This window comes from Chlorocebus sabaeus, chromosome 20, assembly GCF_047675955.1.
Source record: "Chlorocebus sabaeus isolate Y175 chromosome 20, mChlSab1.0.hap1, whole genome shotgun sequence".
NCBI lineage: Eukaryota > Metazoa > Chordata > Mammalia > Primates > Cercopithecidae > Chlorocebus > Chlorocebus sabaeus.
The window spans coordinates 130,694,562-130,711,377 of NC_132923.1; the positions used below are offsets into that span (position 1 = coordinate 130,694,562).

Here is a 16,816-nt window from a genome sequence, read left to right on the forward strand (position 1 = left end):
GGGAACTTGTGTCCTGAAATCCTGCCCAAGCAGGCATTACTGGAGTCTCCTAGTGCATGCGGGGCAGAGCAGTTACAGAGATGGGCCAGCTCTCCCCTGGGCCCAGCGTCCCCAGGAACATGGGAAATGAGGTGAAGTAAGCCAGGCCTTTATGGTCATGCTGAGGTGCTCTGAAGTCTCAGAGGCTGCACCCTGGGGCTCCTTGGGGAGGCGGAGAGGCCAGGGGTGAGGCTGGTGGACGGGCAGCGGGTGAGTGACAGTGCCATCCAGGAACACTGTGCTCCCTTTGTTCTTTTATGAGACACCGAGGCTCAGTTTGGGCTGGCCGCGGATTTAAAGATAAACGCTCTGTAAATATTAGTACAGTTGCTGTTGGGTGAGGCGGAAATCATGAATGTGAATAACTGAAGTTGGGAGGTGCCGGAGGAGGAGCGATTCTTCTTGGCGGTGTCCTGACACCCGGGGTGATGTCGGGAGGCAGTGGAGTGTTGTGAGTCACCGGAGACAGATCACTGCTGCAGGGCTGGCAATTCTGAAAGCTTCACTTAAGGGAGTGATTCAGGGTCACCCTGTAACAGTGTCATCCCCTCGCTCACCTGCTGCTCTGCTGTCCTGGGTGGGGGCCAAGGGGTCCGTTTGCCATCAGGAACAGCCGTGTGTGTCCATGGGGGCAGGTCAGCCACAGAAGGGGCCCCGTCTGGGGACTTCTGTGAGCTGTCACAGAACAGGAGGCAAGAATGGGCTCTGGAGGCCTCCTGCAGCCTGCTCAGGCAGACTGGTTCTCAGTGCTGGGAGATCCTCAGGGCAGCCTTCTTTTGCAGGAGCAGAAGCCTAGGCAGTAGAGGGATGTGTGGAATCAGGGCCCTGAGAAGTGAGAGGCAAGGGGCATCGGGGTTGTGGGACCCAGTGCTGTTATCAGAGGCTGTTTCTTTGCATCATTCACCCTGCCTCTGCTGTGTCAGTGTTGGGCTTAGGCCAGACACCCTCGTGGCTGAGCACTCTTGTGGCTGAGAATGAGGGCAGCAGCTGCTCGGGGCTTCTTGGTCCCCTCCAGCAGGAGGGAGAGCAGGCCTCCAGTATCCAGGTGTGCAAGCAGGAGACCAGCATTCCCCTGATTGGACTGGCTTAAGACATGACTGGCCTGACCAGACTTTGGCCTAGGAGTGGTGTGTACTGATTGGCTTAATGTATCAGGTTGGGTGGGGGCAGCTCAGGGCTGCCTGGAAGAAGTGGGATGTTGGGGAAGGAGGAAGGCAGGTGGGTTGGGTGCTAACAATTACTAACACATTTTGACACACCCTGTTCCAAGCACCTGCACTAACTCATTCTGTTCTGCAAGGCAGTGTACCATTATCTTCATTTTACAGATGGGGAAACTGAGGCAGGAAAGTTAAGTAAACTTGTCCACCTCTCACCACTGATATGTGGTAGAGCCAGGATCAGAACCAGCCCATGCCCACAGCCAGCACCTCTGTTTCTGAGCCCTGCCAGCCCGGGCTGCTTGTTCATCTGGTCACCTGACCCCTGGGCTAGCTCTCTTGAGAACACACTGTGCCCGTGGGATGTTCCCCCACCCCAGCCCTCAGCAGTAGTTGGACCCTCTCAGGGCTCTGTCCCCAGCTGGCCCATTGTCCCATGCCCCTGCCTCAGCAGAGTGTACTCTCCTTTCACTGGAAACTGGCAGTGTCCTGTCCTTCACAGGGGCTGACGTCGCTATACCTGGCACCCTGGGGAGGCCTCATGTCTTTTTTTTTTTTATTTTTGAGACAGAATCTCGCTCTGCCACCCAGGCTGGAGTGCAGTGGCGCCATCTCAGCTGACTGCAACCTCCACCTCCTGAGTTCAAGTGATTCTCCCACCTCATGCTCCTGAATAGCTGGGATTACACCCACACCCCCAGCTAATTTTTGTATTTCAGTAGAGATGGGGTTTCAGCATGTTGGCCAGGCTGATCTCGAACTCCTGACCTCAAATGATCTGTCTGCCTTGGCCTCCCAAAGTGTTGAGATTACGGGCGTGAGCCATCACCCCCGGCCTGGAGGCTTCGTGTCTTTCTAAAGTGACTTAGGAAGCCCTGTAGCCCTGCATCCTTATCAGGGACGTCTTCCCGTCTTTAGGGCACCGTGCTGTCCTGCTGTCCAAATCCCCAGAATGCAGTCCCCTAAGAGGGCGAGTTCTGTTGTCATGCCCTGGTGTCCCGAGGCCGGTCAGGCAGCCCTATCTCAGGTTGGGGGCCTGGTCTCAGGCGTCCAGTCTCCTTTCCCACACCTGGCTGATTTCCCTTTCTGGAGGTTCTGGGCACACACATGGCCTCTCCCCAAACCCTGACATTGAACACTTTGCCTGCACTCCCATGGGCTGGCATCTGAGACATGGCACAGATTGGGGGCTGCGGGGCTGTGAGGCTGCAGGGCTTGAGTGTTTCCCAGGGTGGGTGAGAATGGTCCAGTTACGTTGCAGACATGACCCCTCTTCTCTTCTCTCCCCTGTGCCGAAGCCTCCTAGGCAGGGACCCTGGGGATAGGGGTACAGGTTAGAAGGCCCCTCAACAACTCTACCTCTGGCCTGGGTCTCTGCAGGAGCCCAAGTCCTCGGGGCAGCTCATGGCTGAGTGGGGCCTGGATGACGTGGACTACCTGTTCTCGGAGGAGGACTACCACACGCTGACCAACTACAAGGCCTTCAGCCAGTTCCTCAGGTGGGCCGGGCACCAGGGCTGTTCTCAAGGCCGGCGCATCCTCTGGTGGTAACAAGTTGGGAGGGAGGTGAGGGAATGAACCCCAGGTGTCTGTGGTAGGGGTGGCTCTGTCAGGCCGACTCAGCAACCTGGGGGAGCTAGAGGGAGGGGGCAGGACCCCTTCATGTTAACAGACCTCCAGGCCTTCCCTTGTGGGCCCTGCCCCTGGGCCCTCGAGTCTCTTCCCATTGGGGAAGGTGGTTCCAGTCTTTCCTGGGGGGTCTTTCACCATCATGGCCTCTCAGCTCTGGTAGAGGTAGGACAAAGACCCCGAGGCCAACTGTAGCCCCTCTGTGGCCCCCCAAGTCTTGCAGGGCCTGAAAACCCGATGAGAAAATCACCAACTATGTGGACAGGAAGCAGGGGTGTTTTGAGGGTGGGCTGTGGGTGTGGATGGGAAGCGGGGGTGTTTGGAGGTGGGCTGTGGGTGTGGACGGGAAGCGGGGGTGTTTTGGGGGTGGGCTGTGGGTGTCGACGGGAAGCGGGGGTGTTTTGGGGGTGGGCTGTGGGTGTGGACGGGAAGCGGGGGTGTTTGGAGGTGGGCTGTGGGTGTGGACGGGAAGCGGGGGTGTTTTGGGGGCGGGCTGTGGGTGTGGACGGGAAGCGGGGGTGTTTTGGGGGCGGGCTGTGGGTGTGGACGGGAAGCGGGGGTGTTTGGGGGCGGGCTGTGGGTGTGGACGGGAAGCGGGGGTGTTTTGGGGGCGGGCTGTGGGTGTGGACGGGAAGCGGGGGTGTTTTGGGGGCGGGCTGTGGGTGTGGACGGGAAGCGGGGGTGTTTGGAGGTGGGCTGTGGGTGTGGACGGGAAGCGAGGGTGTTTGGAGGTGGGCTGTGGGTGTGGACGGGAAGCGGGGGTGTTTTGGGGGCGGGCTGTGGGTGTGGACGGGAAGCGGGGGTGTTTTGGGGGCGGGCTGTGGGTGTGGACGGGAAGTGGGGGTGTTTGGGGGCGGGCTGTGGGTGTGGACGGGAAGCGGGGGTGTTTTGGGGGCGGGCTGTGGGTGTGGACGGGAAGCGGGGGTGTTTTGGGGGCGGGCTGTGGGTGTGGACGGGAAGCGGGGGTGTTTGGGGGCGGGCTGTGGGTGTGGACGGGAAGCGGGGGTGTTTTGGGGGCGGGCTGTGGGTGTGGACGGGAAGCGGGGGTGTTTGGGGGCGGGCTGTGGGTGTGGACGGGAAGCGGGGGTGTTTGGGGGCGGGCTGTGGGTGTGGACGGGAAGCGGGGGTGTTTGGGGGCGGGCTGTGGGTGTGGACGGGAAGCGGGGGTGTTTTGGGGGCGGGCTGTGGGTGTGGACGGGAAGCGGGGGTGTTTTGGGGGCGGGCTGTGGGTGTGGACGGGAAGCGGGGGTGTTTTGGGGGCGGGCTGTGGGTGTGGACGGGAAGCGGGGGTGTTTGGGGGCGGGCTGTGGGTGTGGACGGGAAGCGGGGGTGTTTTGGGGGCGGGCTGTGGGTGTGGACGGGAAGCGGGGGTGTTTTGGGGGCGGGCTGTGGGTGTGGACGGGAAGCGGGGGTGTTTTGGGGGCGGGCTGTGGGTGTGGACGGGAAGCGGGGGTGTTTTGGGGGCGGGCTGTGGGTGTGGACGGGAAGCGGGGGTGTTTGGGGGTGGGCTGTGGGTGTGGACGGGAAGCGGGGGTGTTTTGGGGGCGGGCTGTGGGTGTGGACGGGAAGCGGGGGTGTTTGGGGGCGGGCTGTGGGTGTGGACGGGAAGCGGGGGTGTTTTGGGGGCGGGCTGTGGGTGTGGACGGGAAGCGGGGGTGTTTGGGGGCGGGCTGTGGGTGTGGACAGGAAGCGGGGGTGTTTTGGGGGCGGGCTGTGGTCAGCGGGTTTCCCGCGTAGTTTCTCTAATCAGGAACCTGAGGTTGCTGCCATAGATCGCATGCGTGGCAGAGGGGTGGGTCCTGCCCGGGCTAGGGTGGGCCTCTCATCTCACCTGGCCCTGCCCTCACCCTCCTGCCTCTCCCCGCACAGGCCACTCATTGCCAAGAAGAACCCGAAGATTCCCATGTCCAAAATGATGACCGTCCTGGGTGCCAAGTGGCGGGAGTTCAGCGCCAACAACCCCTTCAAGGGCAGCTCGGCGGCGGCAGCGGCGGCGGCAGTGGCTGCAGCTGTAGAGACAGTCACCATCTCCCCTCCGCTAGCCGTCAGCCCCCCGCAGGTGCCCCAGCCTGTGCTTATCCGCAAAGCCAAGACCAAGGAGGGCAAAGGTAAGGCTGGGGGTGAGTGGGCACCTAGTCCCGCTGGGAAGAGATCCCAGTCAGACCCTATAGGAGAAGCCACAGGGCAGACGCGGGCAGGGAGGGGCAACTGGGGTGCTCCTTATCGATGGCCCTGTGCCTGTGTGACCTTGGATTGCTCGGTCCTTTCTCAGCAGTGAGGCAGCATCCCTCGCCTCTTTTGTGCCTGAATACCTTTTGGGGCTGGTGGAGAAGCAGAGGTGATGATGTGGGCAGAGGTTTGGGAGGTTTGAGCCTGGCCAGCCAAGAGGTGCCCCTGATGTGGGCCTGCAGGGAGGGCAAGAACAGAGGTACCCAGAGTGGAGCCACTCCAGCCCCGGTTTCTGGGAGTTGGCAGGCTCTTGGGTTTCAACCTGTACTGTTCCTGGGGAGGAGGAGGAGGCCCCAGTTGAGCCCGTCTCTCCCTCTTGTCTGCACACCCACTGTGCAGGGTTGTTCTCCAGGCCCTCAGCCAGCGTGGAGCATGGAGGCCCTGCCTCTCCAGCTTTAGGATCCTGGAAGCAGGCAGGAGTTGGAGGGACTGGGCATGGCCACGTCTGGCTTCCCAGGGAGTCTGTTCTGGGACAGGCCTGGAAGGAGGTCGAGATCCAAATTCTGCCTCAGTGTCTGGGTGTCTGGGTGGGGAGGATGGGGGCAGCAGAGGCCGCCTGTGACTTGAAGGCCCTGGGGAGGGAGGTTTCTGGGTGGGGGTTTCTGGCCTCTTGGAGGTTGGGGACATCGATCTCCCCAGGGCTGTCAGTCACCTGCATCTCAGCTTTCCTGGGTGCCCTGATTTTTTTTTTTTTTTTGACAGACTCTCACTCTGTCGTCCAGGCTGGAGTACAGTGGCATGATCTCTGCTCACTGCAACCTCCACCTTCTGAGTTCAAGCAATTTTCCTGCCTCAGCCTCCTGAGTAGCTAGGATTACAGGAGTGCACCACCACACCTGGCTAATTTTTTGTATTTTTAGTAGAGACAGGGTTTCGCCGTGTTGGCCAGGCTGGTCTCGGAACTCCTGACCTCAGGTGATCCGCCCACCTCAGCCTCCCAAAGTGCTGGGCTTGCAGGCATGAGCCACCGTGTCCAGCTGATTTGGGTTTTGATGGAAGGGGCTGAGGGGGCTCTGGGGATCCCTTTTTTCAGCCCCAAGGAGCTTTAGTTTCTGGGGTGCTGTGTCTGACACCACCGTGCCAAGTCTCTGAAGGGAGCCTGGCGGGCGAAGTGACAAGGGTCAGAGTCTGTTCCCTGTCCTGCTCTGTCTGGACCATCAGGATCTCGGGAGGGGCTCCCGGCCCGCCGCTGTAGGCCCAGCCTGCCTTGTTTTCTCGTTTCCTCTCGGGCTCCAGCTGCTGAGCTATTGATTTCATGAGCTGCCTATTCAGAGCTTGGAAAATTGAAATAGATTTTCCGTGGCGCCATGGAGGGTGCAGCTGGGCTCCTAGCTCCATGTCCCTGTGTGTGGTGTGGCCAGAGGAGGGCCTGGGGAGAGGCTGCCTCTGTGGGGTGTGCATCCCTGCCTCCAGGCCCCCGTTCCTTCCCGGGTCATTACTCCCCAGGTAGCTAATTGCCCTGTGGCCAGCTCCATAAAAACAGCCTCAACCCTGCTGGCCCTTGCTAGGGTTGACTGGCAGAGGTGGGGCGGTCTTGGGTGGGACCAACATTGCCTGGCTAGCAGGTGGGAAAAGGCCTTTTGGCCCCAGGACATCCTTTGGGGGCTCAGGCATGGACCACAGGTGGGTGGCTGTGCCTTCAGTGGCCCTGCTGGCTGTGGGGGATGGCTGGTGCCTCCTTTCGGTGGTTGGGGACAGTATAGGGGCTCCTTCCAAGAGAGCCACATTTCTGTGGGTCGTGGACAAGGGGCAGCAGGGTGGTCAGAGCAGCCTCCGGTCAGAGCCGTCGTCTGGTTTTGCCTCATTTGCTGTGTGATTTTAAGCAAGGGCTTCACCTCTCCAAGCTTCAGGCATCTCGTCTGAAAAGGGGTGATGGTAGAAATGACCCTTTCCTTATTGTGTAACCGAGAGCTCAGTGAGATGATAGCAGGAAGCAGGCCATCAGTGGTGGCAGTGGTTGGCTATCATTACCACTGTGTTTCAGGGCCTGGAGTGAGGAAGAAGATCAAAGGCTCCAAAGATGGGAAGAAAAAGGGCAAAGGGAAAAAGATGGCCGGGCTCAAGTTCCGCTTTGGAGGGATCAGCAACAAGAGGAAGAAAGGCTCCTCGGTAAGTGTGTGCGTGTGTGCACTTGTGTGTGCGTTTGCAGCATATGTGTCTGCATGTGAGCACGCAGGGGCCAGGCGAGGGCCTTCAGTTCATTACAAACTAGCTGGGGCAGGTTGCACCCCTCCCCTACTCTCCTTCCAGTCTACATGCAGATGTGCTGGACCTCAGTTTCTCCATTTGTGTGATGAGGGGTTTAGACTGAATCCTTCCAAGGACCCTTCTGACTTGGACTCTGGGCAGGGAGTGCTCTCCTGGCTCACCCTCCTAAGCTGGGAGCTCATTCATGGCTCCTGCTGTCTACAACTGTAGCTCCATTTGGGCAGCAGGTGGAGGAATCTGTCCTGGTCTGGCCGCCCAGCGCCCAGGTCTGCTCTCTGGGGAGTAGTTGGATGGGGCTGGACCCTAGAGAAGTGGCATGTGGGCAGGATCAGACTGGCTGGAGTCCCAGTTACCTCCTCCTGTCCTCAGGGCCAGCTCTGGGCCCAGGCTCAGACGCTAAGCCCAGGTCTTACTCAACCTTGGGGCCCCCCTTTCTCTGTGAGTGTGAGGGGCATTCACCCTCCTCACCCCCATAGGTAGCTGCCTCCCTCACCTCACCCCCACCCTGCAGTGGGGTGGAGTTGGAAGCTCTTTCCCTGCCCTTTGACAGAAGCCAGTGTCAGGTCTGGAGGGGAGTATGGAGAGAAGGTATGGCCCACCCTGGAGCTGATGGTCCAGTTCAGCTTAGCAGATATTTGTTGAGCACCTACTGTGTGCCAGGCCCTCTGCTCAGCCATGGCGGGCCATAGTCCTGTAGCACTTGTCACCTGGCAGGCATGTTCGCTGGTGGAGAGTCCGTGATGTACCAGTCAGACGGGACAGGCCAGACCTGGCACACAGGCAGTCACAAGAGGTCCAGTAAAGGAGAGATCTGGGAAGACTCCTTCGAGGACATGTCCCTAGGGCTGCCCCTTGAAGGATGTTTAGGAGTTTGGCAGGATGGAGGGCAGGGCCTGGGGAGCTGTTCAGAGGTGGAAATTGTGGGAAGTGTCTGAGGCTGGAGAGCAGGGCTTTGGGTCGGTGGTGGGACATCGGGCTGGACAGGTAGGCTGTAATGTGAGGTTTTCAGCTGTGGGGGGGTGCTGAGGCGAATCGCAGAGAGTACTGTGTCTCCAGAGCCTCTTCTGTGCTTTGTCCCACCCCACACTGCCCAGGCCAGCCAAGCCTTCTGGGTGAGGCTCTGGGATCACAGGAGCTTGTCTTCCCCTGTAGAGTGAAGAAGATGAGAGGGAGGAGTCGGACTTCGACAGCGCCAGCATCCACAGTGCCTCCGTGCGCTCCGAGTGCTCTGCAGCCCTGGGCAAGAAGAGCAAGAGGAGGCGCAAGAAGAAGAGGAGTATGACTCCCCTTCCGGAGAGTTCTTGGCCTGCTGGGTGGATGTAGGGGGGCACTAGTAGGACTCCCCATCTGGAGGGTTCTCGGCCTGCGGGGTGGATGTGTGGGGCATGGAACCTCCCCGCGGGAAGCAGGGGAAGGGCATTCTCATGTGTCTGCCAGGTGGGGCCCCTGTGTTTCCCACACGGCCGTGGTCTCTACTGTCTGGGGAGGGGCATCCTGTCCCAGTGAGGAAAGAACATGGAACCTATGGTGGGAGCCTCCCCAGGGCATTTGCATTAGCAGTGTGGTGACCGAAGAGGGAAGTGCTTCATCTCATCGCCATCCTCTATTCAGTCACCCCCCATCCACTTAACACCCATCTGTCCCCTCACCTCCCTTCCCATCCCTCCCTCTCCCTCTTTCCCTCAGTTCCTTCTTTTTATCCATCCATCCCTTATCCATCCAGCCATTCATCCATCATCCATCATCCATCCATCTGTCAGCTATCCATCCACCATCCATCCATCCATCCATTCATTCATTCTTTTGTCCATCTATCCATCCATCCATCCATCCATCCATCCATCCATCATCCCATCACCCATCCATCCACTTGCCCATCCATCCATCCATCCATCCATCCATCCATCCTTTTGTCCATCCATCCAGCCATCCATCCATCTGTTCATCCATCCATCCCATCCATCCATCCATCCATTTGTCCATCCATCCATCATCCATCCATTTGTCCATTCATCCATCATCCATCCATCCATTTGTCCATCCATTATCCATTCATTTGTCCATCCGTTATCCATTTATTTGTTCATCCACCATCCATCCATCCATCTACCCATCTATCCATCCATCATCCATTTGTCTACCCATCCATCCATTTGTTCATTCATCCATCCATCCATTCTTTTGTCCACCCATCCATCCATCCATTCTTTTGTCCACCCATCCATCTATTTGTCCATCCATCCATCCAGTTGTCCATCATCCATCCATTCATGCATCCATCATCCTTCCATTTGTCCATCCATTATCCATCCATTTGTCCATCCATCCATCCATCTATCCATCCATTTGTCCATCCATCCATCATCCATCCATTTGTTCATCCATCATCAATCCATTTGTCCATCCATTCATCCATCTATTTGTTTATCCATACATCCATGCATTCTTTTGTCCATTCATCCGTCTATACATCCATCCATCCACTTGTCCATCCATCCATCCATCATCCATCCATTTGTCTATCCGTCATTCATCTATTTGTCCATCCATCCACTCATTTGCCCATCCATCCATCTGTCCATCCATTTGTCCATCCATCCATCCATCCACCTATCCATTTGTCCATCCATCCATCATCTATCCATTTGTCCATCCATTATCCATCCATTTGTTCATCCATCCATCCATTTGTCCATTCATCATTCATCCATCCATTTGTCCATTCATCATCCATGTATCCATCCATTTGTCCATTCATCATCCATGCATCCATCCATCTATCCATCCATCAATTTTTCCATCCATCCATCCATCCATCCATGCATCCATCTGTTCATCCATTTGTCCATTCATCATCCATCCATTTGTCTATTCATCATCATCCATCCATCCATTTGTCCATTCATCATCCATCTCTCCATCCATCCGTCTATCCATTTGTCCATCCATCCATCCATCCATCCATCCATCCATCCATCCATTTGTTCGTCTATCAGTCCATCCATCCATCCATTTGTCCATCATCCATCTCTCCATCCATCCATTTGTTCATCTATCAGTCCATCCATCCATCCATCCTTCCATCCATCCATCCATCCATTCATCTATTCATCCATCTATTTTGTTCATCCATCAGTCCATCCATCCATCCGTCCATCCATTCATCCATCCATCCATTTGTCCATTCATCCATCTATCCATTCATCTTTCTACCCATCCACCCACTCTCTTACCCTTCCTTCCTTCCTTCTTTTCTTTTATCCATCTTCTATCTCCTCACCCTTTTACAACCTCAACCATCAGTCCTCACCCACCCACCTATCCATCCACCATCTATTATGCATCTACTCTGTGCCTGTCTGGACTGGGGCGGTGCAGTTGGTTGTGTTCTGGGAGTGCGGATGAGGCCTTCCATGACTGCCTCTCCCCTACCTTAGTTGATGATGGTGACGGCTATGAGACAGACCACCAGGATTACTGTGAGGTGTGCCAGCAAGGTGGGGAGATCATCCTGTGCGACACCTGCCCGAGGGCCTACCATCTCGTGTGCCTGGACCCAGAGCTGGAGAAGGCTCCCGAGGGCAAGTGGAGCTGCCCCCACTGTGTAAGCCTTGGCAGAGCCCCGGGCTGGGAGCAGGGCCACGCCTGGCTCCCCCACCCCTGTGCCCTCATTTGGGGGCAGAATGCGGGGAGATGCTGTCGGGGAGGGAGGAAGTCGGGCCCTGGTGGAGCGGGGACCCCGCCCAGGGTGCCTCCACCTGGCCTCCTCCCCCAGGAGAAGGAGGGGATCCAGTGGGAGCCGAAGGACGACGACGACGAAGAGGAGGAGGGCGGCTGCGAGGAGGAGGAGGACGATCACATGGAGTTCTGCCGCGTGTGCAAGGACGGGGGCGAGCTGCTCTGCTGCGATGCCTGCCCCTCCTCCTATCACCTGCATTGCCTCAACCCGCCGCTGCCCGAGATCCCAAACGGTGAATGGCTCTGCCCGCGCTGTACTGTGAGTGTTCCGCCCGCCCCGCGCCGGACGCCCCGCCCCACCCCAGGAACAGGCCCCGCCCCCAGGGGAAAGCCTGCCTTCCTCAAAAGGCCCCGCCCCTGCCGGCTCCGGACCCGCCTCGGTAGCCGATCCTGCAAAGCTCTGCCCGCACCGCTCGAGGCCACGCCCACTCTAGCTTCCCCGCTTCCCCGCGTGCCGCTCCGCGTCTGACCCCCCTAGAGACGGGAGGCATGAGTGTTAGGGAAAGGCAGGCAGGTCTGTGGTGATCATGCCAATACCACGACCGCTGTTCAGTGACCACGTGCTCTGCAAGGGCTCCACATCCATCATAGTATCCTTTAACATTACTGAGTATTCTGGCACCACGCATTTTGTTCTTTCCTTTTCAGATGAGAAAACTGAGGCTCAGGGCAGCAGAGTGACCTGCCTAAGGCCACACAAGGGCCAAACTGTCCCCTCAGATTCAGGTCCCTGGAGCCACCCCAGACCTGGCTCCTGTTCCGAGACTGGGGATAGGGAGAGGGTAGGAGGGTCCTAGGGCCAGAGCATCAGTTTCTGCAGGAAGAGGGGCACCCCCATCCCTCAACCCCCAATCACAGTAGACATCGGAAGGCCCCTTGCTCTGAGCTGTCTGCCCTGCACCCCGCGGTGCCAGATCCCCCACCCCTCAGGTCCTGGGCTGTGCTGCCTTTAGCCCTGGGCTGTCCCGTGTGCATTTGGGCTTGTGCTGTGTGTGTGTGTGCGCGTGCATCCGCGCGCATACTTGTCTGTGTCTGTGTCGGGGTCAGGGGAGGACCCTTTTGAGGGGTGCAGCCTTCTGTGCTTTTCTAGGATTCATGGAAGGCGCTGGGGATGGGAGGGAGGCAGGAGTGGAGTTCCTCTCTGCTTCTTCCCTGAGGAGTTGGGATGGGGTGGGAGGGTCCCCTCTTCCACTCCCCCCAGAGCCAGCGGAGGAGCCTTTCCTGCCTCCCATGTCCTCCTCCTTCTCTGCCTCTTGGCCTTTGCTGTCACCAAGGCCAGAGGAAGGCTGGCTATGTGGTATACCTTGCACCTCTAGAATGCCTTCAGGTGTGATGTGGCGCCACAAACCTGGTAGGTGGAGGAAGGGGTGGGCCATTTTACAGAGGGGAAAGCAGGCTCAGTAGGCTTGGACAAATTTCTGAGGACAGGTAGTAGCAGAGCTGGGACCTGCTGTCCCCAACAGAGCTGTCTCCCCGCATCAGTCACCCCTGACCCTGTCCAGCCAGGCTCAGCACCACCTCCTTGGAGGGCCAAGGCTGTTCCCACCCATCTCAGGGCCCAGGTGGTGGGGTTTGTGGCGGTTGCATTTCTCGCCTTTGCCAGCCAGCAGCTCACTGTCACCCTAGCATCGGTCAGGGCCTGTGCAGTGTGTCTGTGGGCTGCCAGAAATGGGGCCTCATTGTCCCAGCCTAGATGCACAGTGCTTGGGTGCAGCCCTGCCCTGGGTGAGGGATGGCGGATGGGGGGCTGCCATGTCCCTGAGCTCCAGCACGGGGCTCATGCTCCCTGGGTGCTTGGGGGTCACACAATGATGTGACCTCTTTTCAGGGGACAATGGGAAGACCTAAGGTAGGGGAAGTCCAGAACTTCATATTCTGCTCCCTGCTCTACTGTCCCTTGCTGAATAGGCCTCAGTTTCCCCCTCTGTCGTGTGCATATGGCAGTCTTACCTACCCTGGCTCGGATATTCTGGGTGCCGATGAGTTTTCCGCTGAGTGAAAGGGCCACGTGGTCTCCCAGACCCCCACTGCCCGTCTCCTGTGTGCATGACCCATGCGGCTCCTGAGGACTGCGTGGATGTCATGGCGTCACGGTGGTGCTGTTCTGACTTCAGGACAGTGGCACTGCTGGGAGGGAGCCTGCGTGGCAGCCTGCTGTCATGGGAGCCTCAGGGTGGGGCTCTGCAGCTGAGCCCCACCTTGGGGACCCTTCTCTGTCCACAGTGCCCCCCACTGAAGGGCAAAGTCCAGAGGATTCTACACTGGAGGTGGACGGAGCCCCCTGCCCCCTTCATGGTGGGGCTGCCTGGGCCTGACGTGGAGCCCAGCCTCCCTCCACCCAAGCCCCTGGAGGGCATCCCTGAGAGAGAGTTCTTTGTCAAGTGGGCAGGGCTGTCCTACTGGCACTGCTCCTGGGTGAAGGAGCTACAGGTGAGTGCCTGGCAGGGTGGCTGTGCCAAGGCCCAGGACCTGGTGAGCCCTGGACCCTCCCGGGCTGGCGGGAAGGGGCTGAAGTGCCTCTGACTGAGGGGTGCCGTTGGGAGTTGGGGTGGTGCTGAGCGGGAGGATTGTCCTGCCTGGGACCTGGGCTGGGGCTAGGGGAGCTGGGTAGGGAGATGCAGAGGGCCATGGCTCATCTCCCTTCTGTGGCTCGTGCCCGTCTGTGAGCAGCTGGAGCTGTACCACACGGTGATGTATCGCAACTACCAAAGAAAGAATGACATGGATGAGCCGCCCCCCTTTGACTACGGCTCTGGGGATGAGGACGGCAAGAGCGAGAAGAGGAAGAACAAGGACCCGCTCTATGCCAAGATGGAGGAGCGCTTCTACCGCTATGGCATCAAGCCAGAGTGGATGATGATTCACCGAATCCTGAACCATAGGTGTGTGCCTGCAGCTGGCTACCCTCCCTGCCCATCACTGGGGCTGGGCCGCATCAGCTCCTTTGCTCTGTAAAATGGTGCAGGGCAGGGCACCAGGGCCCTTGCTTTGGGGCTGCTGTGCAGAACCACATGTGGGCACAGCAGGGGCACAAGGAAGGGGCCTAGGGCTCCCAGTGCTGGAGATCTGCCTAACCTGCTGGGGGGGCCGTCCCATGTATGCCTGCACACTCATGCACACGTGTTCACACCCTTGGGGGGTCGGGACCCTTGTGCTGGGTTAGTGCTTGATACCAGCAGGAGGGTTCTGAGGATGCGGGAGGCCCGAGGTGTGGGGGTATGTCCACATTTCCCCCATGTTTGTGATAGTAGCTGGCTGTACTGAGCACTGCCTACCCTGGGAGAGAGGCGTCTTTCTTTTACCTCTGTTTTACTGATGTGAGAATAGGCACAGTGAGGTTAAGTCACTTTCCAGAATCACACAGCCACGGAGTGGAGCTGGGATTTGAACCCCATGCTTTCTGACTGCAGGACCTACTTAGCCACTGTTGCACCCCCCAGTGCCCCAGCAGCAGCTCTTCCTGGAGCAGTCTGGCAATTCCCTGGGATGCCTTAGCAATCAGAGGCTGCAGGAGGCTGGGACAAAGAGCCGGAGGCAGGAGGCCCGTGGGCTTTGGTTTTGATTTGGTGGGTGATGGGAACTCCTGCTGATTCTTGAGTTTAGGGGCTTGAGAACTGGTGGTGGCTGACAGATGGGCCTTGGGGTGGGGCCCAGAGTACCTGCTGTGTGGTGGCAGCTTGGAGCTTATGCTCCCCAACCTGGCTACCCCGTGGCCTCTGCCTTTGAGGGGTTTAGGATCGGTGGCCTCTGCCACTCAGTGCTTCTGGCTTCAGGCAGCTGTTGGGTAGAGCAGAAGTTAAGAGCCTGAGCCAGATGTTCAGATATCAGTCCTGGCTCCCAACTGCTGGGCTTTGAGGCCCTTGTAGGGAACAGGCTGCTGCACAGGTGACCGGAGCTTGCCAGAGGCTGGCTGTGGGCGGTCTTCAGAAGGAGGGGCGCGGAGCTTGAAAAAGCTGCCCCTTCAACTATGGGACACCCACGTTTTTCCTCTCCAGACCTTCCTGAGAATGACCTTCAAGGGTCAGTTCCTGTGGGAACCTAATTCCCGACAATGAATTGGCCTACGGTTTTCTACCTTTACTAAATTGCATGCTAAAAATATACATGGTAGTTTTTCTCTCTGCTGCAAAGTGGGACAGGTGAAGCTCCCCTGGATTTATTCCCCCAGTCTGCAAAACAATCAATTCTGTATTGGAAAACAAACAAACATCGGTTTCTGTGGTAACTGGAGATTCGTCTTTCTCTTTGTGGCCCCCAGGCCCGCAGCAGCCGCTGCCCACCAGGTCTGTGTGCCTCCTCGGCGCTGCTGTGTGGGGTAGCCATGCCCCGGCCCGGCCCTGCAGCACTCCTCTGGCCTGGCTGTCTTAGCCTGGGCGGGTGGGAGGCCCTGAGGACCCTCCCAGTGGCCAGAATCAAGCTGTGTGCTGCTGGGCTTGGCCACTGGGTCCTTGTGTCCCCGGAAGAGACTGCCTCACATGCAGGAATTGCGTCCTTATCTACTTTGCAGAGACGGCTCCTCACCCTACATGGCCACTGCACGAGTCTTTCCCGTATTTTAAGTTAGAAAACTGAGTCCATTGGCAGGAAAGAGAACTTTCCAACTTAGAAATCCAGAACTCCTGTGAAAATCCAGATCTCGTGACAAATAGGATTCATCCCTGCCACAGAGGCACACAGGATGCGGGAGGCTGGCTGGTTGCTCCTCTGTTAGCTGGCCTCTGTGTCCCTCTCTGGCTCTGCCCCGTCCCCCTCTCATTCGCTGTGCGGCCCCGGGTAAGCCGCTGCACCTCCCTGGAGCTTCTGCCCTTGTCCCCTCCTCCTGGCTGGGCCCAGCATCCGAGGCGACCCTGGGTGTGCGTGGCTCTGCATCCTGGGAGGTTCATCAAACCCGTGCTGTGGCGCCCTGAGCGACCCACATCTGTTCCCTGTGTCGCAGCTTTGACAAAAAGGGGGATGTGCACTACCTGATCAAGTGGAAAGACCTGCCTTATGACCAGTGCACCTGGGAGATTGATGACATCGACATCCCCTACTACGACAACCTCAAGCAGGCCTACTGGGGCCACAGGTGGGCCGCAGGGATCCGGCTGCTGGGCGCAGGCTGCCGGGGTCTGCTCCTGGGCTGAGCCTTGCTCACCTGTATCCTATACCTTTTCCTAGGGAGCTGATGCTGGGGGAAGACACCAGGCTGCCCAAGAGGCTGCTCAAGAAGGGCAAGAAGCTGAGGGACGACAAGCAGGAGAAGCCGCCGGACACGCCCATTGTGGACGTGAGTTACGGGGGGGCAGCAGTGGGTGGGGTTGCCAGAGCCTGCCCACCCCAGACTTGAATGTGCAGGGGGTGTGTGTTCTCAAAGGGACGTTTCCTTGGGCCCTCATGGCTTGTGCAGACAGTGTCATGCCCACATAGGCTAGGACAGCTGCAAGGCCCCTCATAGCATTGCAGCTGACACGCTACTTACACACCACTCTCACCTGGGAGGAGACCCAACTCACTCAGCAGAGCTCTCTGGGTGTCCACTAGCGCCTGGCCCTGGGTTGGCCCTGAGGAGATGAGGGACAGTGAGCCCTGCGTATCTGTTTCAGAAGACACACTGTCTTCTAGGGGCCCTTGGCGGGTATCCACAGAACGCAGAGGGTCTGGCCTGGGACTATCAGGCGCCTGTCAGATGCCAAGGAAAGGCAGATGGGCCTGGTCCATTGGGAGGACTGCATGGGGCCAGTGACCTTGAGCAGGATCAAGCAGCAAATGGGCTGGGCGTGGTGGCTCATGCCTGTAATCCTAGCACCATGGGAGGCTGGGGTGGGAGGGCC

General features: G+C 58.4%; 1 protein-coding gene across 2 annotated transcripts in view; it reads left to right on the forward strand.

The window, feature by feature from the left end:
* The window catches only part of CHD5 (chromodomain helicase DNA binding protein 5), a 79,356-nt gene that overhangs the window by 20,101 nt on the left and 42,439 nt on the right, over positions 1-16,816 (forward strand). For both annotated transcript variants that reach the window (XM_007980798.3, XM_007980799.3), the window contains exons 4-13: positions 2,580-2,698; positions 4,698-4,936; positions 7,042-7,166; positions 8,418-8,541; positions 10,703-10,869; positions 11,041-11,262; positions 13,227-13,433; positions 13,674-13,885; positions 15,940-16,071; positions 16,164-16,272. In XM_007980798.3, the coding sequence (XP_007978989.3) occupies positions 2,580-2,698; positions 4,698-4,936; positions 7,042-7,166; positions 8,418-8,541; positions 10,703-10,869; positions 11,041-11,262; positions 13,227-13,433; positions 13,674-13,885; positions 15,940-16,071; positions 16,164-16,272 (1,656 nt within the window). The remainder of the gene's footprint in view (positions 1-2,579; positions 2,699-4,697; positions 4,937-7,041; positions 7,167-8,417; positions 8,542-10,702; positions 10,870-11,040; positions 11,263-13,226; positions 13,434-13,673; positions 13,886-15,939; positions 16,072-16,163; positions 16,273-16,816) is intronic.